This window comes from Hyaena hyaena, unplaced genomic scaffold (genome assembly GCF_003009895.1).
Source record: "Hyaena hyaena isolate Hyena2069 unplaced genomic scaffold, ASM300989v1 scaffold_360, whole genome shotgun sequence".
NCBI lineage: Eukaryota > Metazoa > Chordata > Mammalia > Carnivora > Hyaenidae > Hyaena > Hyaena hyaena.
The window spans coordinates 1602204-1629476 of NW_024080993.1; the positions used below are offsets into that span (position 1 = coordinate 1602204).

Genomic DNA, 27273 nt, shown 5'->3' on the forward strand with positions numbered 1-27273 from the left:
TATATATATATATTTATTTATTTATTTATTTATTTATAANTTCATTCCTCCTTTGTTTCCTTTCCTTTCCTTTCTTTTCTTTTTTTTCTTTTTTTTTTTTTTTTTTTTTTGTTTCTTTTTTTTCGTCTCGTTGTGGGTGCTCCAGACCGTTGAAAACTGTGTGTGCATCTTAAGGAACCTGTCCTACCGACTAGCAGCAGAAACGTCTCAGGGACAGCACATGGGCACGGACGAGCTGGATGGGCTGCTTTGTGGTGAGGCCAACGGCAAGGACACGGAAAGTTCCGGATGCTGGGGCAAGAAGAAGAAGAAAAAGAAATCCCAGGATCAGGTAATGAGGGCAACTCTGCAGCTGCACACAATTATCCCCTTCCTAATTACAGCATTAATCTTTCTTCTGCATATACAGGTACGGGGCTCTGTACTTCCAACGCATGCTAAAATCACTAACCCATCTGCATGGTATTTCCGTGGGAGTCTGACAGGGGAGCATCCAGTGACTTGCCCCACCTCCTGCAGCCCAGTCAAAATAAGAACTTTGCAAAAGAGAGTCACATGAGTCCTGGGCAGGCTCTAAGGTACCAGCTTATAGAGTCCGACCCTGGCGCGGAATCTTCCATGTGTTGATTTGCACACTGATGGAGGTCCTTGCCAGGGACAGGAGGGGTGCTCTGTCGGTGCTCCCCGGGCATACTGTAGGTATGATCTAGAAAGAGAAGCTAAGTAGAAACCCACAAAAAACCCAACACATGTTTTACTGCATGTTTTGAAAAATTTCGATATGTGATCTTGCATTTATTGTGAGAAATGGGGGCTCCAATTCACAGTGCTCCAACAGAATCACATTGGAAGCTTGGCTTTGGGGGACAATTCTGTCCAGCTGGAGAGGTGTCTTCATAATGATGGACTTTTGGGGCGCCTGGGTGGCTCAGTCAGTTGAGCATCTGACTTCGGCTCAGGTTGTGATCTCGCAGTTCATGGGTTCGAGCCCCGTGTCAGGCTCCATGCTGACAGCTCAGAGCCTGGAGCGTGCTTCAGATTCTGTGTCTCCTTCTCTCTCTGCCCTTCCCTGCTCACATGCTGTGTCTCCATCTCTCTTAAAAATAAATAAACATTGGGGCACCTGGGCGGCTCAGTTGGTTAAGCGTCCGACTTCGGCTCAGGTCATGATCTCACGGTACATGGGTTCAAGCCCCGCGTCGGGCTCTGTGCTGACAGCTAGCTCAGAGCCTGGAGCCTGCTTCAGATTCTGTATCTCCCTCTCTCTCTGACCCTCCCTTGCTCACGTTGTCTCTCTGTCTCTCAGAAATAAATACAAAATTTTAAAAATAAATAAATAAATAAATGCTTAAAAAATTCAAAATGATGGACTTTACCTTGAGCAGCTGTCAGTCGGCTGCCTGCCCTGAAGTAATGGCCACTAGACAGCCACTCTTGGCCTTGGTGGAATCAAGATAGTCTCCAGCCCTTTCCTTCCGGAGCCTCTGGGCGGCGCAACCCTCACCCATCGGGCCCCGCGGGGGAAGGAGTAGTGTTGAGTCATGGCTGCTGGCCAGAAACCCCTACTACTGAGGTTTCTTCATCTCTCCTGGACACTGTGATCATGCGTCCAGTCTTCCTCTGGACACCGTGGTCATGCATGCAGCCTCCCCTGGACAGTGCGATCATGTGTCCAGACTTCCCCAGACAGTGCGATCATGCGTCCAGCCTTCCCTGGACACTGCGGTCAAATCCCAGCTGCTAACGGCCATAAAGACCTGCCTGTCTTCAGGAGAGAACAACTAAGAAAGCAGGGACAGAACACCCAACTGTCTCTCTTAGCAGGTTTTAATTCAAATTAAATATGCAAAAGTATCTGTGTAGATCACAGCCCATCATTTTTTAAAGTATCTTCAAAATCATTTTGCTTTGAGTAAGGATTATAGGAGCTAGTTTGTTTGGAATAAGGATCCATGGGAATGCATTCTTAAATAGAATTCCTAAATTTAACTTGAGTGCATCGGTGTTCACATTTTCTAGGCTCTAGTCCTCTTGCTGTTTATGGCCCCTGAGAGCTGCTCCAGGCACATCTACAGCTTCTAGATCTGTATCTTCTAGCATAAACACACCTACAACTTAAAAGGCACATGCTGCTTGCCTTTTTGATGGAGATCTTCCACTCTGAGAAGCTCCCAACCCTGCATTCTCTCCTGTTGTGGCTCAGTGCTCTGTGTCCGCTTCTTCCTGAATTGCAGGAGCCTTTTAAGAGGATTAAGCCATAGTTCTTAAAAATTCCCCGCAGGGGAATGTAGTGGTTAGATAGCAGGTGTTTATTGAACACCTACTCTGTGCCAGGAATTATGCCAAATTATGTCAGATACCTCAGTTTTCCTGCCCAGTACTGAAGGCGGCCAGACAATGATGCTTCTGAACCTTTTCAATATCATATAAACTAAACGTGGCCTAACAAAGGTATAATGGGTCCTTCTCATGGTTTCCTCCTGCACAACTGTGTATCACGGGGTCCCGTCACTTAACTGCTTTACCCTGGAAAGTGAATGAGCATAATAAAGGCTGAGAAGAACAGCATCTGGGCAGGAGTGTGGTGCTTGCCAATCTGTCAGGTGATGATAATCCCCCAGGCCTTACCCACCACCACAGACCCAGAACCTCCTGGATGGGCCCAGGCAACTTTGGAAGGTACATTTGGGAAATTGTATTAACGCATGAGCCTTGGTTTAAAAAAACAAAAAACAAAAACAATCAAAAAAACTCTTTGAATTCACTAAGACTGAATTCACTGTGATTTTAAGGTTTTCTCTCCAGTCTGTTTTTGGATTCTAAAGTGCATCCTTCTGGGGCACCTGCGTGGCTCCGTCGGTTGAGCGACTGACTTTGGCTCAGATCTCGTGGGTTCAAGCCCCACATCAGGCTCTGTGCTGACAGCTCAGAGTCTGGGGCTGCTTCAGATTCTGTCTCTGTCTCCCCCACTTGTTCTCTCTCTCTCTCTCTCTCTCTCAAAAATAAGGTATAAAATTTAAAAAATTTAAAGTGCATCCTTCTGATGGTCCCTGTATCTGTCACTGGTGTCCCATTAGTAAGAGTCACCCCCAAACCCTGAACCCTTTTTCCAACACTGCCAATGTGTGTTCACGTGGCTTGAAGCCTTTGAAGTGACAGGTGACATTAGGTATTGATTGGGTCTGGAGAGATCAAGAGTCAGAAGAAAATATTCATGGGCTTTACCCCCAAACGCATCCCTCCTTTCAAGCTGTGAGCTGCTGCCATGGATCCTTATGATGAGCAATTTCTTACCTAAGACTGTTGTACTTCCAACCATATTTTATGACACCAATGAACCATTTTCTAAGTTGCATAAGACAAAGAGATTAAAGCACTTTTATCATTTTTGCCAAAAGTCTAAGTGAAAATTTATAAGGGTCATTTGTCCCATCTTTTTCTTACAATATTTTCAAGGAGACGAAAAAGATTTCTTTAAGAAAGTTTTGCCGAAACAGCCATGTTAGAATACGGAACATCGTTGCTTACAAAGAAACGCCAAAGTCATGGTTTCAGCCAAGTGATAGTTTTGTAAAAGACTTGGAACTGTGCTCTAACATAATAAAAATAGCTTATGAAACATTTCAGCGAGGGTGTAAACGGATAATACTTATGCTTGTTTCAAAGTCATTTAGGATGTTTTGTCAAGTTCAGTACATTTAAAAAACAGTCAAAAGTAAAAGCCCTCTTGCATTTAAAACCGATGGAAGGCAGGCACAGCTGAAAGGTTTGGGGATGGGGAGGAGAGCATCCGTACGCGCAGGAAGAAGAGGGACCGGAAGGCGCCCTCAGATCCAGTTGACTTCCCAGCCTGTTGACTGGTCCCCAGGAGAGAACTGAGTCTAGATGGCGCCACCTGCTGGGGAGGATGGGCATTTGCGCCAGCCTGGAAACCTTGCTTCATCTTGAGGAATGTGCTTTGCCCTTGGGGAAAGCAGGAATTTGAAATTCCAAATCATCTAAAGGAATGACATGCCAGCTGCCTCCAGTGAGAGGGGGAACCAAGGCCCTAATTCATCGCTGTTAACTGGTTGCAGCAAGGTGAGAAGTGGAAATGTCCCCAGCCCTGTCTAGGACAAAGCATCCCTATCTTTGTGAACACCAGAACAGAAGGTTACCTTCAGAGCCTGCACACTGGCTTCACTCATCTGGAAGCTCCTGGAAAGTTCTAGGTTTACAGCTTTAAAGATCGTCAGATATCCATTCTCTGGAATCTGTTGCTCATAAAGTCAGGTTTTCAAAGAATATGCAGCGATGAGACAGCATATGTAATACAAAGTGAAGAAAAATAATATAAAAATGGGAGTGTATGTAGGTATACATATGATGTTGATAAAGCCTGGCCAGTTTTGCTAAACGTGCGTCACATGCAAATATAATATATATATATATTTATTTATTTATTTATTTATTTATATATAAAATATATATATACACAAATATATACATATTTGTATTTGTATATATATGTATGTGTTTCTAGGGAAAGTACAGTAACATCAAGCACAGAGGCTACTGACCGTTCTGTACTTTTGTATTTACAAATTTTCTAACGGGCAGTACATTTATAATCTTTTCAAATACCATTTAGAAAATAATATTTTAAAAAGCACTAGGTGATTAAGTCAACATTTGCTTATAAGAATGTATTTGTTTTCTTTCTTAAATTTAAGATACCAGAGAAAGGTACAAGGCAAGTTTGTCTAATCCACAACGGAGAATTCCCAGGACAGAGGAGCCAGAGCTTTTAGGAGGAAGCCAAAGTGATAAAAATCATAATTGGTTTAATGATTGCCTCTGGAGCTTTGCTATATCCCAGAATTTTATGTTGATCTTGCCTTTGGCGTTGTTATTCTCTGCCTTAGGAAAATGCTTTGACACTATGAAGGTCAGATTTAGTGATCATAGAAAATCTCAGAAACTTTATCCCTCAGATACTTAATTGAAATAATTCAGGAAGACGTAGGATACAAAGATATGCTTCATTCATGCTCTTATTTCAAGAAGTGGCTGCTGTTGAATCATACTGGAACCATCATACTATACGTCCCTGTGCGTAGAAGTATTTAACATTTCTGGGCATCATATTCTGGTCCAAAAGGGCTTTGCAAACTTATTAATTTCTGACTCAGTGTTTGGCGCCTGTCGCCAGATTATAAGAAATTACTGTCTCTCTAGCCCTTTTCGGAAAGAATCCCACCTCCACCCCGCCAAACAGTCTACACGTCACGTGCCCAAAGGCACATGCCACCTGAGGGGCTCTGCCATCTTCCAGCAGAGCTCTGTGCCAGCAGGCAGGACGGGGCGGGGCTGGCAGTCTGAAGATTGGGACCCCGGGAAATGCAAGTAGACAAAATCGGTGTATTTACTTTCCCACCTTTTGGAGAAAAAAGTATCTTTTGTTTTTCAATTTGGGAAATGGCCAAGGTTCCTGGGGTGCTGTCCAGGGATTGGTGGAACTCAAAAAATGGACTTGAGGTAACAGGATACCGCTGGCTGCTGGCCAGAGCAGACCTGAGCCTTCAGGACCCCACTCAGTGTGAACTTGACCATGCAGAGAAACCACTGAGGGAAACAAACAAACAGACAAAACACCAATAAACAAAAAATCAAGACAAGCAAGATGCCCTCAAAACTTCTCTTTTCTGGGATGCCTGGGTGGCTTAGTCGGTTAAGCGTCCGACTTTCGCTTAGGTCACAATCTCGCGGTTCGTGGGTTCGGGCCCCCCGTCGGGCTCTGTGCTGACTGCCAGCTCAGAGCCTGGAGCCTGTTTCAGTCTGTGACTCCCTCTCTCTCTGACCCTCCCCGGCTCACCTTGTCTCTCTCTCTCTCTCTCTCCTAGAAATAAATAAATCACTTTAAAAAAAAAAAAAAAACTTCTCTTTTCTGTTTGAATATCCCTTGTGAATGTTTTAATTCACGAGGATATATATGTTTTAATTCACATGGGTATATATGTATCCACGGGGGTGACAACTTAAACCTCTCAATTCAAAGATGATTCTGAGCCTCTGTTCTCATGTGGCAGACTTTCTGTCTCCCGATCATCTTTGTTTCACGGGTTAGTGAGCTGTGGTCAATTTAAAAGTATTACTGCTCCTTTTCACCTTTCTTACACTGCGGTTGCCAAATGCCTGGACGAGGAGGAAGTTTCACTGATGATATCACCACGCTGTTTTGTAAACCAAAGCAATAGTAACAGGAATCTGTGTAAAACCTTTAATGCCTCCTTTTGTTCCCCGTGATGATGGACATGTCTTTTTTTTTTTTTTAATGTTTTTTATTTATTTCTAGAAGAGAGAGAGAGACGGCGTGAGCAGGGGAGGGTCAGAGAGAGAGGGAGTCACAGACTGAAACAGGCTCCAGGCTCTGAGCTGGCAGTCAGCACAGAGCCCGACGTGGGGCTCGAACCCACGAACCGCGAGATCATGACCTAAGCGAAAGTCGAAAGTCGGACGCTTAACCGACTAAGCCACCCAGGCGCCCCAATGATGGACATGTCTTGGCAGAGCCTTCAAGGTCTCCCACCTGCCCGTCCTTGGCCCCACAGGCCAGCCTGTAGCCTTTTGCACAAGCTCTCCGCTGTCCAGTCTTCCCCTCCGTTTCATCCGCTACTTGGACAACTGTCCTTCAAGGTCGAATAAAAACATCACTTCCACCCTTTCAGGACTTCTTCCAAGTAAAAAGTTACTCATCTTCTAATGTACTTGCACATGGCTTTATTTAAACTTGCCCCCTGGTGCCGATCACGTCGTGAGTTACGTACAGGAGTCGACTCCCATAGAGGGGATCTGCTGAGGCGGGGGATGGGTTGGGTCTGGTTTCTGTCCATTTCTAGCCCAACACCCAGAACCTACCGAGGGAGGCTCAGCCTGGGGTCCGCAGCAGCCTCTACCCCTCATTTAGAGTAAACATTCAAAGCTGTGACTTGTGCCAGTCGCACCCATTTCTTTCTTGGTGACACTTTGGCTCCAGGAGCCACTGGGAGCCAAGAGTATTCCATAGACCTTCTCTCTCCGTTTTTGGTTCAAATTGCTCTCTGGCTTCTCATGACAGTGCTGTATTTTGTTACCTTAGTCACCATTCTGAATCTGCAGGAACCACCAAACTTAACAACCATTGTGTGTCATGATAATCATCTAAAAACTTAGGATTCATGTCAACCAATGGATATAGGTGGGTCTCAAAGTATCCTTGGAGAAGCAATACTTTTGATCATGCCAGACTAACCGATGCTTTGTTCTGAAGGTGTTGACATGGGACTACAGACATGGTATTAGACGTCATGAAATCCCATCACCTGAAAGGTTTGCTGGCATTTTCAGGACTTTGTATCTAGTATCACTTCTCTGTGAGCATAACACATTGCCCACTACATCCTCCGGATGTTACTGGCCCAGAAATGAGACCCCGACACTAAATAGTGGTCAGTATCCCAGAGCACACAAACGAATTTCACTGCTAGTTTAAATCACATTGGAGATTTGAATTTTAAATAAGTTTCTCCATATATTGGACAAAATGGATATCAATTATAAACAGATATAAATATACCTGTATACACATGCACCCATAACATGTAAATTATATAGGAATAAAATAGCAATAAGCTACAAGATGAACGTAGCACAAACACCCGACCTCCCCCACCCCCTCCTAGATGGAGCTGTGATTGGAATTTATAACAGGCATATATCCTTTCGAAACTTCTTCTATCCATATTTATGCACAGCTTTGTTTAACTCTTCAAAATACAGTTTTAACTACATTGCCTGAGTATGAGTCAGGCCACAGGTCAGACAGCCAAACTCGTAGAGTTTATAGGCGTCCTTAGAGTTTGTAAGTGTCTTGAGAATAGATAAGTGTCCTTCCCACTAATGTGGAGGTCAATGCTGCTGGCCGCCCTGATCTGCAGTCTTCAGAGGCTCTTAGATCTATCATGTTCTTCTCTTTCGGATAATTCCTCCTCCTCATGGTCCAAGGTCATGTCCACCGTCCAGGAGCATACATCACTCCTCCTCACCCCCTCTTTGGTCTGCACTGGGTCACATTAAAACCCAAAGTACAAGGTAGGTGGGAAGTGTAATAGATTTGTGAGGCAGCCATGACCCTCAGGCATTCTTTTAACTAAGGAAAAGGGGGTGTAGTGGCATGCTTAAGGGGGGGCAGCAAGAGCTTTCTGTCCCCATGAGGAGGAATATTTTATCACAAATTGTATAGAGTTACCTGAATGTGGTAATAGAAAGTTCCTTTTTATTCATTTATTGGATTGCAATTCCTCTGCAGAGTGCAGCCCCTGGTTACCTGCACTGGGGGGCTGCACTCGCTGCCCCCCCCCCGGGCACGCCACGGAAGAGAGGAGGTGTGGACGCAGCACACACTGTCTCACGCTGCGCACTGTCGTACAGTAGTTTATCGCTCGACACAGCGTGACCTCTTCCCTTGCTGGCAAATAGTCACTAGCAGAGTGTAGAAAGTCTGCCAAGAACTCCGCGGTGGGAACGCACCTACAACCACATGTGGTGTGTGAACCCGTGTGTTCGTGGCGTGGGAACCAATCCCTGTGATCGGGAAATCGGGCTGCTTCCAAATTTTAACTAGTGTGAACTGTGATAAACTTGTGCAGTGAAACCTCGCCTCACACCCTTCATCGCTTTTCAGGGATTAATCCTTAAAAGCGACATATCAAGACCAAATGAATGTTTTCAAAGCTTGGGATACAGAAGCCGGAATTTGTCTTAGCCGCTCTGGATGGCAGTGACAGTTGAGGCACGTTTGGATTTGGTTTATTGACACAGATGGATCTGCCCCTCATGACATTCCTGATGCTTTTAAGTTCTCATTTCAGAATAACCCGGCTTGCCTTTTATTCTCCCAGTTTTCATTTTATTAGGAAGCCATACTTGTGCTGCCTAATTTCACTTCTGTACGACCATCTGCATATTTTAGCTGCTGCCTCCTCCTCCCGGCCGGTTCCCGCTCGGTCTCACTGTCCCTTCACCTCACCATATGCCAGGAGCTTGGTGACTCAAGACATGCTATTTCAAAGCAACACGTCGCATGAGCCCATAGAATCACGGCTGTGCCTTTCTATGCAGTGGCTCCCCTTTGTCACCGCCCATGAACGAAGGAGATTCTCCTTCTGCTTCTGCGCCTCTTGCATGAACTTGAGCCCATCGCCTAGAAATGTGGTTCCTCTGCTCTTAGGGAGTTTGCAGGCTTAAATCTCTGAATCAGGCTTCTCCTTTACTTTCCTTATTGACATTTGGCCATTCAGTACTCCATGCCATGAACAAGTGCCCTGTTATATACTCCTAGATCAGGGCTCCTCAGCCTTGCCACTCTTGACATTTTGAGCCAGATAATTCTCTGTTCTGGGGGCTGTCCTGGGCATTGTAGGATTTCATCAGCATTCCCAGCCTCTGCCCAACAGATGCCAATATTATCCCCTCCCCTAGTGGTGACAACCAGCAGTGTCTCCAGACATTGCCAGTCATCCCCTTGGATGATACAATCCCTTTGGTTGAGAATCATTGTATTAGACTCTCTTTCAGGAATATATCACCAAAGATGGGGCACCTGGGTGGCTTAGTCGGTTAAGCGTCCGGCTTTTGCTTAGGTCATGATCTCACGGTTCGTGGGTTTGGGCCCCGCGTCGGGCTCTGTGCTGACTGCCAGCTCAGAGCCTGGAGCCTGTTTCAGTCTGTGACTCCCTCTCTCTCTGCCTCTCCCCTGCTCGCGCTGTCTCTCTCTCTCTCTCTCTCTCTCTCCTAAAAATAAATAAAACATTAAAAATTAAAAAAAAAAAAAAAGGAATATATCACCAAAGATATAAACAAAGAAGACCACAGGATTATCTGAGGCAGGTTCACATGTCAAGGACAGAGCCCCTTTCAATGGAAGGTAATGGAAAAAACAAAAGGGAGGTAATGGAGAGGTTCATGGCCCAGGTCTTTCTAGATGTGCATGAGAAGATAGGAGCAGAGAGAATTTAGAGGGATGGTGTGCTGGTTGGTTCCATCACAACGACTTGGAGAAAGCACAGACAAGCCTGGTGATGTGGCCCAGCCTTGATAACTCGAGTCTGTGGGGCACAGCACAATGGTGTCATCATGTCAGTCTCTAGAGCGGGGCAGTGCCTCCCTCCCACCTCCTCCTAAGGGATGCGTGCCCCGTGGATCCATGCTGACAGAGATGAATCAGCAAGGCTGTCTAGCCCTGAATCTCTTTTATCCTGATCCTTGATTCAGAAAATGATCCTGCCTCTGTAACATAGGTTTCTAATCTCTCAAATGTAAACCCCTTTGTATCTTCAAGGAGAGCCTAGAGAAAATGTGTGCCACATAAGTACAGCTCCTTGACCACAACCTCTGTCCCCTTTTTGCACGGACTCAGCCCCCCTGTAACCTAGGTCCTCTGAACAGTGGCCAGGGGAGTTCACACACCTGAGCCGCCATCTTCTTCAAAATTCCCAAGAGTCAACACGAGAATCATCTCACTCCTGGCTCTTTAGAGTTGCTCAGGGTTTCTTCATAACCTCAACTTCCATTCCCTGCCTGCTTTTCCTTTAATCCCCCAAAAAGCTGGCAGCCCTAAGGAAACCCTGTCAAGGGAAAATCTATTAGCAACTCTGCTATTCAAAATACACCAAGCGAAAATGGCAGACAGAGGTTGGACTTGTGTTTATGTTGTTGCTTTTTAAAGTATGTAGTACAGGCTGGAGCCTGACTAAACCGAGCCCTGTGTGTGAGGACATTCCCGACAGGTCCCATCTTTGAGCCATCTTCTCTTCTGACATGCGAGGTGTGACATCAGCTGGGAGGAAAGAGTGGGATTTTAAAGCCAATGTTCCCTTCTTGCTGCAGATCCACACCCTTTATCTTGCAGCTTCCTTGACCTGTTGTTTATTTCACCAAAATCCCTTAAAAACAAAACAGAGCCTGCACATGGGTAATGACGGTGATGCCCACTCAATGGTAGAGAAATATGGGCAACAGAGATGCATTGTGGTGGTGAAGACTTTTCTGTTTGTGTCATGAAGACATAGCTGAGCAGAGAAGCTCTTCTCCTTACGTGGACTCGCACGGCTGCGACATCTGTAGAGAGGGCCAGGGTTTCTCTGCACCTCTGGACTGTGGACGCACCCCCTGGACTCAGGGAGCACTCCTCCTCTGCATCTCCGTGGGACCCAGCCCAGTGCGATGGAGATGGAGGCTGGACAGTTGTGAGCTTGGTAGAGGGTGAAGGGCTGAAAGGCTCTTGTTAACTGTTCTCGTTAGTAGGGGCTTTTATGAATGCAATGATCAGAGCACTCTGTGAGCCACCATCCCTGAGAGTAGCCCATGTTTACAAAGTCTCCTGGTTCAAGGACATCTTTGCTTTTGGTTTGGGAACTTTCTGATGTTTCTCCCTTTCTTGTCATATAAGGAGCAGGTGGCTTCCACTCTTCCGTTCTGCAGCCAACTAAGAAACCTTTTAAGTAGAATTTAAGCTGCACGGGGAAGCAAAAGTATTAAAAAGAAGTCCAAAGAAAGACTTTCATCTTTTTGTGTGTGTGTGCTCATTTGTTTGTTTAAGCCACACATTGAATACAGTCCGGTACCTGTGTAATTTTCTTCCCAAGCAGACATTTCTTACTGTGGCCAGTATATCTCTCCTCCCCTGACCGTGACCATTAGTAGAAAGTATCATGTCCAACACCGTGACCATAATAGAAAGCATCATGTCCAAAAGTCAGCAATTCCTTGGCTTCTAACATGGACGCTTATTATTCTCTTCCTTTCCAGAAAGGTTTAAGCATTACCTTCTTGAACAGAAAATCTCTATTTTCAATTCTCTAGTTTTAGAAAGTGAATGATAGAAACTATTGACTGCTTTGTCTTATTGATATTAGTCATACAGTTTCACGTTTAAGACCAGTAGAGAAAAGCGCTGAGGGTATATAGGTGGCACTATTTGGGGTGACAAAACCAATTGATTTGCTCTGTGATTTGCTGTCAACATAATCCTGCCCTGCGCTCTCCTTGCTTTGCTGACAGCCTGTCCCCAAGAGAGCTCCACGGAAGAAAGGTCATGGGGAAACCAGAAGGATCCTACTATACCAAGTTTACTTAGTCCTTACTGTGATTATGGCTTAGTCTGCTCAGGCTGCCGTAACAAAATGCCACAGATTGCAGGGGTCTGGAAGTCCCAGATAAAGGTGCCAACAGATTCAGTGTCTGTTGAGAGCTTTTTCCAAATTCACAGATGACCTCTTCTCGTTGCACCCTTACAAGATGGAAAAGAGAAAGCTCTGGTCCCTTCACTTCTTTATAGGGACACGAATCCCAACATGGGGATCCATCTTCATGACCTCATCTAAACCTAATCACTTTTCAAAGGCCCTGCATCCAAACACCGTCACATTGGGGGTTAAGGCTTTAACAAAGGAAATTGGGGGGGAGGGGGGAGACACATTCATTCCAAAGTGTCATCCATTAAAAAAAAAAATCTAAAACACTAGTGCAAATCACTCCATTCTTCACTTCTTGAGCTCTCAATATATATGTGAAATTCTAAATTACTACAAACCAGACAATGAATAAGGCCAGCGTTAATGCCGGAAATAAATTCTCTGACATTTTCCCTTAGGTGACAACATATGAATGATTTGTACAGAGTGTAATTTGAACATTTAAGTAATGCCTCTAAGAATCGAGACCTTCTAGAACTTTGCAAGTTTTGTTAAAATGTAACTGATGAAAACAAAAACGGGGACAAAACCGAGGAGCATAAAAGTAAAATTTACTAGCAAGAATAAGAGAGATCCACCGAAAACTTCCCCAAAGCCAGAATTAAACTTTTTAAAACCATATAGGCCTGTCTCCTTTTTCTTTTGCTTTCCCTTTGGCTACTCTCTGCTTGATTTTTAATCTTTAGCCTTATAAATGAAGATATATAAATACTTAATATATGTATATACATATAAGTGTGTCTGTGTGTGTGTGTCATAACTTGGCAGTAATGCAAATGATAAAACAAAAATACTCTGCTACCATTGCCTCTGTTAGTTTCTCGACAATACTTTCTTCTTGATTGTGTCCTGTCTTTGTCACATAGAAAATTCTCTCTCCTGACTTGATGACATTTTGCTTCTTTATTTTTCTCATATTTCAAGCTCTTAGACAATGTTTGGCAATGTGCCCTCAAGATATAGTCCAAAACAAGCAATTTGCTTAAGGCTTACAAAGTCAGTCCTGTGTTCTTAAGACTATATAGCTGGATGATCAGTGTCTCGATTCTACCAAAGATTTAGCCACAGCTTGCCTTCTGTCCATGTGCAATTTCAGGATGGATGCAGCTTGTATTTAAATTGATAAATGATGTCTTTCCATTTTGGTCATAAAGTTGCGTAGCCTGTGACTTCTCATGGACCCTCACTCTAGAAGAAGCTGAGCATGAAAAGTTTGCATGTGCAGAACGTTGACGACTGAAGTCAAATCCTGATGTCACCTTCACCCTGTGGTCCCATTGGTGTTGAGTTTCCAGGCAACATAATGTAAAGCACCCTCATAGAAAAGACTTAAGGTCTTTTTATAGGTGGTAAAAATCTATTTTTAATAGACGATTGATAATTCTTTCCCTGTTAACTCAGTAAAAGTTTGAGATCATATACCCAGATAAAAGCCAGATACATTGACTGGCTTTGAAATAACTCTTTTTTCTTTGGTCTTGACGTACCAGGGGTGCCATCAACGTTCCGAAATAGCAGAGAATCCCCTTTGAAGTTCATTTCTAGTTGCCATCAAAGATTATCCGTATTCACATCAGTTTTCCTTTTATTTCCTTCAGCTTCTCTCTGTAGTCATTAAGAAAGGATTGTAATAAAAGATATTTAAGAGCTACATAGATCACGTGTCAGAGCAGAAGAAAATTGTCTACTGATTTAGCCATTTATCCTATTTTATTGTGCAGAAGTTAGGAAAGGAGGCCAAGATGAAACCCAGCAAATGATAACGCAGCTGCTTTTTGTTCTTAGAGTTTGGCTACCGCGTTATGTAATGAGCATGCAAATTCTACTTCTGGGCACCTCCAGCTGTTACAGCTCTTTCTACATGAGAGAGAAAGGCCATGCCCACTGAGTTTCAAGTGTCATAGTATGATTTTTCTGAATATTATCAAATCTTTATATGAAAACAATAGCTTACAAGTTTCAAGGGGACACCTGGGGGGCTCAATCGGTTAAGCTTCTGACTCTTGATTTCAGCTCAGGTCATGATCTCAGGTTTCATTGATCTTGAACCCTGCGTTGGGCTCTGCACCAAAAGAATCTTGGGATTCTCTGTTTTCTCTTTCTGCCCCTCCCCTGCGCTTGCTCTATCTCTTTCAAAATAAAGAAATCAACTTAAAAAATTATTTTAAGATGACCAAATAAACAATGAAAAAAAGCCCGTATGAAATAATTTTCAATTTCCCATTGCACCAGCAGAGAGATTCAGTTCCCTAAACTGGCTTTCTGGAGAAGTCGATATTCCCCCTGCTTCATCATGGAAGGCTGCAAACCTACAGAATGACTTGTCTCTTTCCCTGACACTACCGTTCTATCTGGTGTAGTGAGCCCGTCTCAAATAATGAACCAGGAGCAATGTGACAAGTTTGGTTCACTTCCAATCTTGTCATTTTTTGTATTTAGAAGAGATGTACTGGTTTCATTAGTAGGCTGGCACAAGCCGGCAAGGTCATTTCAAAACGGTTTAGAAGTGGCTTTGGTTAAAAGCAGAAGCAGATTCCCCCGCGTTGAGTGTCCTTGTCCCAAAGTTGAAATTGAGTGACACTCTCATTGAAGGTGACCTTTTGTGGGATGTCCAACATCTATCCTTGGGATATTCACATCTGAGCTTTGGCCTTTGCTTAAACTACACTGTATCATAATTGAGAAAAAGAAGACATGAGTTTCTAAGTCTTCTCTTAGAAAATAATGCAGTTCTTAAAATGATTTGTGATAGTTAAATGACTTTACATTTTCACTACCAACCCTTCCATCTTTATGTTACAAGGATATGAAGTAAGCCTGTGCTCCAGAAAATTCTTCAGAACTAAGAAATAGATTTTGAAATACAGCTGTGGTTTTGTATTTATATATAGATATAGACACACATACATGTATAGATATGAACCCAGCTATGTACAGGAAAAGTTAGTACATGTCACTTAGGCTGTATCTTAAACAGCCATCAATAAACACAAAAAAAGCAGTTAAATGAAGTAATATGACCACGCTGAAATTGTAAAGGATTATTTTGTTTTCCTGGGATTTTTCTCAGAAATGAATATGTGAGTCTTTTTTCTAAACACAGAGCTTACTTCATTTCTACCCTCATTGCATGTATTGCCTTTGTTTTTCCCCAAAAGGTTGTGTGTAATCAAAGATCAGAATCACTATTATAATTTTTCATATTTTAAAACGCTAAGAGTAACAGAAAACTTGGAATATAGAAAAAAATGAAAGACATAAACATTTTGTTAATAAATTTTTATTATCATGCATGTTTCTATAGTGCATTTTACCTGGTACAAAGCACAGACCACATACCACTTTGCGTCGTTTGTTCATTTCACTTTTATCCTTTGTCCACATTGCAACACGGTCTTCAGAACTATCATTTTTAATGGCCTCCTGATATTCCCTTGTGCAATAAGCGGTAGTTTTCATATCACTTGTATTACTTTTTAATTACACATTCTCCAGTTATTTATTAGATTCAATTCAAAGCAAACTGAACTATCAGAATCGCTATAATATCTGAATTTGCCTTTAGCTGGGTCAATGCATCTGATAAACCATAGCAATTGTTTCTTTTTTTTGCCCATTCTGACATCTGTTTGATGCTTATAATGCAATGATAGAATTCAAAATCAAACAAATATGTATTTTATACGTTGTATAAGAATTTATCGGCCGGCAGTTAGGCATAAGACCTAGATGGACCTTGAGGGTGTTATGCTGAGCGAAATAAGTCAGGCAGAGAAGGACAAATACCATATGTTTGCACGGATAGGAGGATTAGGAGGAACTTAACGGAGGACCGTGGGGGAGAAGAAGGGGGGAAATAGTGGGGGAGAGGGAGGGAGGCAAACCATGAGAGACTCTTGAATGCTGAGAACAAACTGATGGGGGTGGGGGGAGAGGGGGGAGATGGGCATGGAGGAGGGCACTGGTGGGGTGAGCACTGGGTGTTATATGGAAACCAACTTGACAATAAACTATTTGTAAAAAAAAAAAAAAAATGAAAAGAAATAAATAGATAAAAGAAGGGAGGGCATTTGAGTATTACTCTGTACTGTGTTATGCCGGTAGCATGCTAACTTTAAGACATGCTGCCTTGAACCGTAGCTTTTGTCCACTCTACCCACCAAAAGTAATTTATTTCCTATTCCTTTTCACAGCAATGTGCTGGCACCGTCCTTAAAGAGCTTATGCGTTCGCCTGCCAATTACATTCACTTAGGTACATGCACCGCCGCCTTCCACTTTCCATCATAAGCTCTGGGTGGGCAAGCATAGCTCTCTCGTTGTGGGCTTACTTAAAAAGCGTCACCCCACACGCAATAGATGTTCACCAGATGTTCCGCGTGTCTTTGTTTTTGTGTGTAATGCTTACAGAAGGCCGAGTTGGGAAGTGTAATGATAATAAAAATGTTTGCTCTCTTATTTTTCTTCCACCAGTGGGATGGAGTAGGACCTCTTCCAGACTGTGCAGAACCACCAAAAGGGATCCAGATGCTTTGGCACCCGTCAATAGTCAAACCCTACCTCACACTGCTCTCTGAGTGCTCAAACGCAGACACGCTGGAGGGGGCAGCAGGGGCCCTGCAGAACTTGGCTGCGGGGAGCTGGAAGGTATGACTAGTTCATTACCGTAAAGAGGAAATCTGGAATCATGAGCATGTCCTTAGGAAGAAACAGGAATCCAGTTTTGAGATATGCAACCCCAATACAGTTTTTGAGGATGTTAGAGAAAGACCAGCTCCATGGAGCTGGTGGACATAGAAAGGTATTCCTTTTAAAAACTCTCAAGGACTCGGAAGCCCTTAAAGATTGCTACAAAATATAGATGAGTAGTTGTAAGTATGGTCATGGAAAATGCTGTGATATGCTTTCCATTCTATCTGGGTAGCTGAGCGATTTTGTTTTCAGGGGAGATTGTGACATGTTGATGCTTTTCAAAGCTATTGCTATTGTTGACTGTTAAGGAAGCTAACACCCAAAACCTTGCATCAAAACCCATGCAGACCCCTATAATGTTGTAGTTGGCCCAGTCCTCAAAGCAAAAAAAAAAAAAAAAATCTCTTTCATTTTTAACCTATGGGCTCACAGAGAAGAGTATTGCCGGGTCACTTTAGCCAGAATGTTAAAGCGAATGTACAACGGGGAAGGAGATTAAGAGGGCCTTTTTCTCTGAGTTCTTGAAAATACACACTGTTCCTGATTGGTTGTCATGGAAAATTCCCATGACCCTCATTCTGGGTAGAAAAGAATTCACCAGAGCAAAGAATTCCTCAGTTTCATCACTAACCATTACGTGAGCTAACTTGTCATATTGCATAAAAGATTGTAATCAAATGAAAGAATGAGGGCATATGGGGAATATATCATAAGAGGAAGTTTGAACCTCTACCATCTGTTTTTCATTCATTTAATATAAAAACCTGGGCCTTGGGATACTCATAAGTCACTGTCTCACATTCACTTTCTTTAAAGCAATGTTAATAAGACGCAGAGAATTCTCCGAAGCTCAGTACCATAGGCACCGCACATACTGTCCTCAGCATTGTCATGCAACTGCATTCTCCTTTCTTGCAATAGCTTCCAATATCTGCCTTCTTGTGTCTTCTCCTTCTGTCATTCTTTGTTTCCATTGCTGCAGCAATACCTTCTCTCTCGGGTGGGACACCCCAGCCCTTGGGGACCAGCCCTTGACAACACCTCCCAGGGGCTGCCTGCTGATGTATAGGCAGACCCGTCTCTTCTTTTGAGAGTCTTAGGAATGAACATCACTGTCCCTTTCCTTCGTGTCCATAAGTGTGTCTCTAATGGTGTTCAGAAAGAATTCAGGTTGAACTAGACTTGAAGCGAAGTTATCTTTTGCTTTCAACCAGAGAAAAACTTCAAAAATTGAGTCACATCAGGTGGAATTCTAGAGCAGGGCCTTGCATGATTAGGGAAGAGGTAATAATGGAAATCACTTCCTTGAACTAACTCTTAGATCTATCTCCTTCTAAATTTGAGAAGCACTGATTCAAATTACAACTCAAACCTAGCCTCTACCTTTTCTGGGCTTTCTGAGCCCAAGAAAATTATAGCACCTTATTGCTCAGATGTGCCAGTTTTAGATAGAGAATACTGTGGCTGCTTCATGTCACTGCTTCCAGATCAATCATGACCCCAGATGGAAGGATGGTAGCAGGATGCCACGGGCCAATGGGTTGTCATTGTGTATGGCCAAAAGTTTTGTCAACTTTACCTATAAGAAGCATTCTTCATCCTAATAACTGTAGAAAAATGGAATAGCCCTCAGGCAAGGCGAGGGGCTGCTAAGGAATATGAGTTTGTAGTTATAAATTTATCTATTTATTTATTTATTTGTTTATATTTACATAAGAGTTTTCTTAATACAAATACACAAGCTTGCATAATAGCCTGGCACAGTATCTTCAGTTCCTGTATAATTTATTAACATATCATATTAAATGGTAAGGAAATATGTGGGAAGGGAAAATAGACAATCCATAGTGGTGATTTAAGAAGAATCATTAAACCAGTTTAAGAAGGTCATCATTAAGCTAAATGCTGGTTAAGTGTTATAATTTTTAAAAGACTGAAAATAACTTGTACAAAAAAAAATAAACTGAGAAATCCTTCCTTTTCAAAAATAGATTTTATTTAAGAAAAAGTCTTGAATGATTAAAACATTGATTTAAGACTCACACTGGCATCAAGTTTCATGCAGACAGGGCTACCATCTGAAACCTAGAGTACTAAGAATGTATTTTTATAGCAACTGTTGAAATTTAGTGCCTTTTTTTTTCATGTCCTTAACTTTTTATGACCCAAACAAAAGCAGAAATGTGAAGCGTAAAGCACCAGAATTCTATATAGAGACAGCTTTTTATAGACCTCATCATCTGAAACAATAACTTCTCTTTATAGGAAGATCATGCACACTCTTTTTCTGTAACAAATTGACTAGCAAACTAGATCCTCATAATGGTCTTAAGTGCTTTTTAAACTTTAAGAGACTCATTACTTGGTTTATGAGCACCAGAAAAACATAACGGTATTAAGGCAGCAGAGTGATACATTTTTTTCACAGTCAACACGGACTTTGGTTACTTTTATTTTCATTTACAGTACAATTATTTTGTTTGTCACAGAATATTGAAACAATTGGATATAGTAGTTTAGAGATTTCCAAAATGTGAATGAATGCTCTTTCAACTCACATTTACTGGTTGTTTCTGTTGTAATTGAACTTTATGAACACCTAAGGTTTGAACTATAGAAATATATTCTGCACTTATTATTACGTCGGACATTTTAGATATCTTTGTACACTCCACTTTCCCCTAAAATCTGACCATTTTCAAAGAATCTATTATTTATTTTATTTACTTTCTAAAAGAGATAGAATAAGGAGATACCCAGATATTAAGCTATTAATGTTTAATGAGGTAACACGATAGCAACATAAATGTAGTGAAGAAGGAAACAGAATCTCTGGCCATGTGGCCAAAATGAATAAAAAATAAGAGAACTGGGAAATTTCAGACTTGTCCCTAGAGTCGGGGACAGCAGCCTTGACAAGGACAGTGAATTTAGTGTAGCTTAGCAGTTGGAGTATCATGTAAACGTTCACTTTTTCAGGCATCAGTGGCGTACAACAAGTAAAAGTAGAAACCATAGTTTGACAGTTGTCTTATTCTAGTTAATGGTATGATGTCAAGCATAAAGTTCAAATAAAAAGAAAGAAAGGTTTGAAAGATGATGGCAAAAATGGGGCACGAAGCACGATGCCTAGGGCGTTAGGAATTGGGTCAGAATAAACACGGAGGTTATCTGAAGACCCTGCCCAATCAGCAGGCTCCCAGAGACAACATACTCAGTTGGACATGACGACCAGCCTGAGGCAAGGCAAGGACGGGCCCAACGTGAGGAGCAGGAGGAGATGGGGAGGATCCAGGTCGTAACCAAGTCACTGGCCTTAACCACGCATGACTTGGTGATTTCTTCCCCACAAGACCCCAGTAGGTGGTCCTGATTGCAAGGGCCGCACTTGTATTCTAAGTGCCATATGCATCCAACTCCACTATAGAGTAAACAAACCTGTATTTTTGGTAGTTTGGCATTACTTTCATTATTGTCATTGAATGGTGGGATTTCCAAAGCCTTAAGTTATAGAAACAGCTAAACCTGGGGTGACTTCCACTTCCAGCCATGATGTCAAGATGAAGTAACAGGGTCCAGGTTTACCTACTTTTAAGGAAGAATCACAACAACAACAACAACAACAACAACAAATAACCTAAAGAAATATAAGAAACAATGGTTTTTAAGACACCGATGAAGGTGCATTCATTAGCCGATGAAGGACAACGATCCTGGAGGGACAGAAAACAAGCGAGGTGAGCCCTCTGACTGCTCCAGCACCTGCCTTGAGAGAGCCTGCAGCCCATGGCCCAAGGTCTGGAAAATCCAGAGGAGTTCGGCACACCCTGAGCTAAGGAGATGGAGCTGGGCATCTGGGGAGGCCAAGGTGCCTGGAATTCATAGGACAGAGTACCAGAGAGGAGAAGGTCACACACAGAGGATCCCCCCCAAATATTCAGCAGAAAACTCTCAGTGCATGCATGTGAGGGGAATGGCCAAAGCAGAGAAAAGAAGCTCGTGCAATTAGGGAGAATTAAACTTGGCCCACACAGGGGTGGATATAACGAGACAGAAAAACCTCATAGTTCACGGGCCACTTGGGTAGGTGCTCAGGAGAGTCTTGTCTCCTGATACAAAGCATATTATGAGCCCTGGACTAAGTATGATCTAGTCTTTCCTATAAAACCTTAGAAGTAAGATCCAAAAATAGCAACAGTTTCCAAATTAACTGAATCCTAGAACAATGCTTAAAAATATCTCTAAAAATAAAAAAGGTATGCAGCACCCAGCAGATTAAAATTAAGAATGTCTGGTCTCTAGTTGAAAATAACCCTACAAGCAAATAAAGAGGAAAATGTAGTTCATAGTAAGGAGATAACTTAACCCTTCCAAAGCAACTCAGAAGTGATACAGATGTTAACAGTAGCAGACAAGTAGTTACTATCACTGTATTCCTTGTGTTCAAGAAGGTAATTAGAACATGGAAACTAAGTAAGACTCAAATAAAACTTCTAGAGTTGTAAATACTGTGTGTGAAATGAAAACCACATGGGATGGAATTAATGGGAAGGTTAGACATTGCAGAAGAAAAGATTAACAAACTGAACAGAAAATACCCAAAATGAAACACAAAGAAAAAAAGAAACTATCGGTGAACTTCAAGTGACCTGATATACATGTCATTAGAATTGCCAAAGGTGGGGCGCCTGGGCAGCTTAGTTGGTTAAGCATCTGACTCCTGATTTCAACTCAGGTCGTGATCTCACAGTTCGTGAAATCAAGCCCCATATCAGGTTCAGGGATGAGATTGCAGAGCCTGCTTGGAATTCTCTCTCAAACCCTCTCTTTCTGCCCCTCTGCCACTTGCACACACACACTCTCTTCCAGTCTCTCAAATTAAAGTTTTTTAAGAATTCTTTAAAAAATAATCTCCAAAGGAAAGGAGAGAGAGACAAAAGATAACAGAAAATATAAATGGAGAAATAATAGTTGAAGATTTCCCAAATCCAATGAAAACCCTAAACTCACAGATCCAGGCCAGCTCAAGGAAACCCAAGCATGAAGAAACTGTACTGTCAAATTGCTCAAAATCAGTAGTAAAGAGAACATCTTAAAATTAGCCAGAGAGTAACATTGTGTGTTACTCTGTCATTGTCACAAAGAAGAGTGACAGCTGATTTCTCATCAGCAACAATGGCAATGAGAAAACAGTGAGGCAACATTCAGAATCTGCTGGGCCCAATTACATAAAAAATTGATTCTGGCTTGATATCTACCAGACAGGACCTATTCTTAAAGGAACACCCAGGACACAGATTATACATAGAACAGTTGTAAAGTGATCAATAAAATAATCCCCATTTGAGCCCCACTTGAACACAGTTTAAGACATGGGATAACCTGGGACCTGGCATTATTAATTATCTGAGCAGTTGGGGCAGAGGGAATTCAAACAAAAACTTCAGGGTAACTTGTTCTCGCATCATCAGAGCTATGGGGCTCAGGACATGCCACTCAGTATTCTGTTCTTGCAGTCCAGAGGATAAGCAAGTACTCATAGCCCCCGTATCAGGTTCTAACCCCACACACAGGGACCACAGGATTAAGGGATTAGCTTGGCTTTAGAAAAGACTAGTAAAGGAGCATGTGATCACTTTAAGCCCTAACAGCGTTTTTGAGGAGGTGGTTACAACTTGCTGGCCCTATCAAAAATTGTAGTGGCTTTGATTCTGTTTATAGAGTTCCTTTCAGGGGAGAATTCTATTCTTAACTAACAGGCATTAGATTCTAGAAATCAACCTGATATTATCTTTGATCAGTTAAATATTTTTTTAAATCTCCAATTGTGAGGTGTTAGTTGGAAGTCAATTGATATAAGAAGCTAAGTTTGGCTTGGTACCTTCTCCCTGGTACCTTCCAGTATAATAAACATGTAAACAAAAAGTTCAAAAACCATTATGGATGTTGTGATAGGAATATATACACAAAAGTGTGTATCTTCACAAGCCACAAGAGTGTTCCTAGAGTCCATTTGACAAGAAAGAGTTCAGGAATAAGGAAGCACACTGCCAACCTCATGGGCCAATGCCTTAGGGCTAGGAGTCCACGATTAGAGTTCATTGTCGTACCCTAGCAGATCTCATTATTTAAGAGGGATGCTAGTGGCTATGAGGTCCCAAATATGCAAGGACTAATTGAACATAGAAGACGGAAGTTATCTTCTCTGATGTAACAGGTATGGGCAGGTGTGTGAGGAGGGAAGATCCCCTCCATGAATTAATTCACCCCTGCTCACAACAGCTGTTCTTCCATCGTCAACGTGCAACTTCCAAGACTACTCTTGTGGTCACCACCTACCAGCAGGAAGCGGGAAAAGAACACAAATCCACAACCAGACATGTTCTCTTAAGAAAGTCAAAATCATACCTGTGTGTCCTTCTCACATAATCTGGGCTCCACTCCGAACCTCTGGTAGACAAATGCTTTCTATACATTCATACCCCACTGACAATGAATAATAACAACTCCTAGGCATAAAGTAATCTGAATCCAGATTCAAAAAGAGTAAAATTCTTCATTCTAAAGGAACAGAGATTTGCTAATATATCCAATTTATGTTACAAAATAAAACACTTAATATCTTAGGAAAAAAACCAATGGAGCTCTAGGTGCCTTACCAGCTGGGCCTTTAACAAAAGCTGTGCCTTGTATTTCCAACACTGAGAGGGTTTGTATCAGCATGGTCCCTCCAGACTGCACTTAATATCCCCCGAATAACATGTTTTCTGGATCCAAAAGAAAAATATAAAATGTAACTCCTTCTCCCCATGAGGGTCCATGTTTATAAAGAAAAAGAAGGAGGGATATGATGAAGGAAAGGCTTTCTGATTTAGTGTCTAATAAGTGAGGATGAAAAACAATTAAATTACTTTTATTTTGCTATATTGAATAAGGAATCACCAAGTTCGCCTTGCCTGCACTTCTCAGTCACCATCCTCATTGTCAAAAAGCAGAGGAGAAAGCAGGCTCTCATGAACATTCATTCTTGCCCATCTCCCCTTCCCGGTGGGAGGTTTCCACAGCCCTGTGACTAATGAACATGCCAGGTCTGTGGCATTCTTCCTCTCAGACACACCACGCCTGTGATCTAACAGGGTCACATTTTGTTGCCCAGAAGGCATTTCTGAATACCATCTGCACACAGTGTAGACATATTTGATAACATTCACCAAAAAAGACTCTCTGTGTTCAGAAAGGTCCATTCTTAAAGGTATGTTTTTTCACTGAGAATTGCTGATCCTTGAGACAGTCTGAGAGTTAGGGGGACAGGTGTACTTGTGACAGTCAGTTGAGTGAATGCATCTTCTGCCTCACTTTTATGTGAGCTTGACCTTCTTTATTTGTTCTTACAACCAAAGTGTATCGAAATGCTTTGCCGCCCACCCCCCCAGGAAATTCTCTTGCTTGCACATTAATATTTTCACCATTGCATAAACACTTGCACTAAATTCAGTCTTTGCACTAAACCTGACTTACAGTTTAAACATACAAACAAACACATTAGCTAAGCCATGGCTGCCATTACCTTAATTAAAAATTTAATTTATTAAACTGATGAGTTGGTTTAACGACACAAGGGACTCCTCGCTAGTCCTCCTCATTACAGATACAACTTTTAAAATGGACTTTGAGGGGCGCCTGGGTGGCTCAGTTGGTTAAGCATCCGACTTAGGCACAGGTCACGCATGATCTCACAGTTCGTGGGTTCAAGCCCCGCATCGGGCTCTGTGCTGACTGCCAGCTCAGAGCCTGGAGCCTGTTTCGGATTCTGTGCCTCCGGCTCTCTCTGACCCTCCCCTGTTCATGCTGTCTCTATCTCTCTCAGAAATAAATAAAACATTTTTTTTAAGTTTAAAATGGGCTTTGAAAGGAAAAATATGTAACCCTGCAGCAAGATCTGAATTTCACCAGGGGACACCTGTGTCCTGTCTCCACTGCAGCCAAACCCCAGTATTTGAAGGGCCTTGGGGCAAAGTTTCCCAGCGCTTCATCAATCCCACTGCAGTCACCAGCCACAGTCCTGTATGAACGTGGTAATTCAGATAGAAATCCACACTTGAGAGAATAATGTGAGGCATGCAGCAAAAGCCACACAAGTTCTGAATATTTTGAACCTTCTTTTTATAGTAAACTGTCAGCTAAAATGAGACAGAGGAAGGAGATTTTTTTTTTTTTTTTAACTTTCTGCCCTCTTATGAGAATGAAGGGCTGTGGTAAATAACATGCCACAAGTGAATTCAGAAACAGATTTCGAAAGCCCGTGTAGTCTGTGCAAAATTCATTGCAACTTACTGTTCATTGTACAGCTGTAGGATTTTAGTATATCGTGGTCCGGCGGCACTAGAGGATGCCAAAATGCATCGGAAAGGTGAAATTATGTTTGGAAGGATTTGGTTTGAAATGTGACTTTTCTTTACCCCATCAAAAGGAAAAGTAGGGGATTTGATAAAGGAATTCAATGGGAAAACGGTCATGCAACAGAAACCATTTAATCACAGACTATACTTGTAAAGCAGGAGAACTTGTAAGATATGAATCAAAAATATTAATATTTAATGTGAATAGAGATATTAATCGACAGTCAGAAGTTTAGCACTAACATGGGTTCAGCTTCTTAATAGAATATTTAGTACTAAAAAGAGAACCTTGTCTCTAATTATTTAGCAAATTATTAGGATTTCAAGAGGGAAAAGCTAGTTAAATTACACTGTTAATCTTCTTTTAGGAAGATAAGTCAGCCTTAACCAGGGCTTAACAGGGGAGAAATTTGGGGGAAAATTACAGCCATTGATCCTGTTCATGGCTGGGCTGAGAATTTGAAAAGTGAAGCTCCTGAGAATCCACTGAATTGTGGATCCTGAGAATCCTGAGAATTGAGGTAGCCAGAGTTGAAAGGGTTAAAAAGCATTGCCTTCACTTTATTTTTAAATTAAAAAAAATTTTTTTGATGTCTTTATATTTGAGAGAGAGAGACAGAGAGACAGAGTGCATGTGTGCACTCGCAAGCAGGGGAGGGGCAGAACGGGAGACACAGAATCTGAAGCAGGCTCTAGGCTCTGAGCTGTCAGCACAGAGCCCGACGTGGGGCTCGAACTCACGAATCGTGAGATCATATCCTGAGCCGAAGCTTAACCGACTGAGCCCCAGGCAACCCTGCCTTCACTTTATTACCAAATCCTCCATGTGGACAGTGAGGAACATTGTTGAATAAAACCTCGTGTAATTCAGTTTGGTTTCATCTCTGTGTTCTCATTTTGTCCAACGCAAAAAGCAAACAAAAGAAAAGAAACAATCTAGACATTTCTAGGTAAACTCAAATGGCTTAACACTTGGCCATATTTATGTTTGTCAGCCTTCATGCTCTCCTGCCCCCTGCGGTTGATGCCATACTTGGGGGTTGGGGGGTCTCGCAGAAATATCCCTGCAGGTGACAGGGATTGGGGGTCTGTTTCTCAGTGTGGCATCATCTCTGTCCTAAGCTGCCTCTTGCTCAGGACAAACTTTCTTGTCCTGTTGGGCTTTCAGATGGGATATGATGATTGGTGATTGGACTCTTTGTAGTCCAAGGCGCTCTCCTGGCCCACTGCTGCCCGCCCCCACAACTATTAAGCTCCCCTGAGATGCAACAGCATCCTCTCCTTAACCCAGGCAAGCACCGTCTACACCTGCTGTTCTGATGTGTCCCCTCTGCTGGCCAACTACGCCCTCTGCAGCCCTGGGTCCTTAGCCTTTTCTCCTCAGCTAACTTACATGGCCCACCCACCGGAGACAACAGAAATGCTCAGAGGCTACCCTATGCCACACCGGGGCCACAGGATCCCTTCCCTGCCCCCCGAGTCTGTTGCCACTGCTCCGTGGCCCCCCACTCCATGATGATGCAGGGACTTGCCTGAGTCTTGGACAGACACTGCGGTGGTCAGGACGGGCAGCAGAGCCTTGGTCATCTCAGCCCTTCTTCCATCTTCCAGGGATCATTGTCATCCCCTCACACAGAGCAGGACTTGTCTGGGGGAGCCTCAGGTGGGAGCCCCCACAATGCTCTCACACCTCCCGCTTCCTCTCCAACTTGGATCCTGTCTCTCCAGGACTTGGAGGCTCTGTGTTGACTGAGGAGATGGCAAACTGTCTTCTGCGTATTCTCATTCCTTTCCAGATACGTCCAGCCTTTTACCTACATCTTTGTCCTCCACCCTTAAAGTCAGCATTCACTGCTTTATGCTCTGCCCCATCCTGAAAACACCTCCTTGGGCCAAGTAACAGCAGAGCCT

At 42.7% G+C, this 27273-nt stretch overlaps 1 protein-coding gene across 1 annotated transcript in view; it reads left to right on the forward strand.

Annotated features, from left to right (window-relative positions):
• The window catches only part of CTNND2 (catenin delta 2), a 935777-nt gene that overhangs the window by 802402 nt on the left and 106102 nt on the right, over window positions 1-27273 (forward strand). Inside the window, exon 19 of the mRNA XM_039250112.1 lies at window positions 16745-16918. Coding sequence (XP_039106043.1) covers window positions 16745-16918 — 174 coding nt within the window. The remainder of the gene's footprint in view (window positions 1-16744; window positions 16919-27273) is intronic.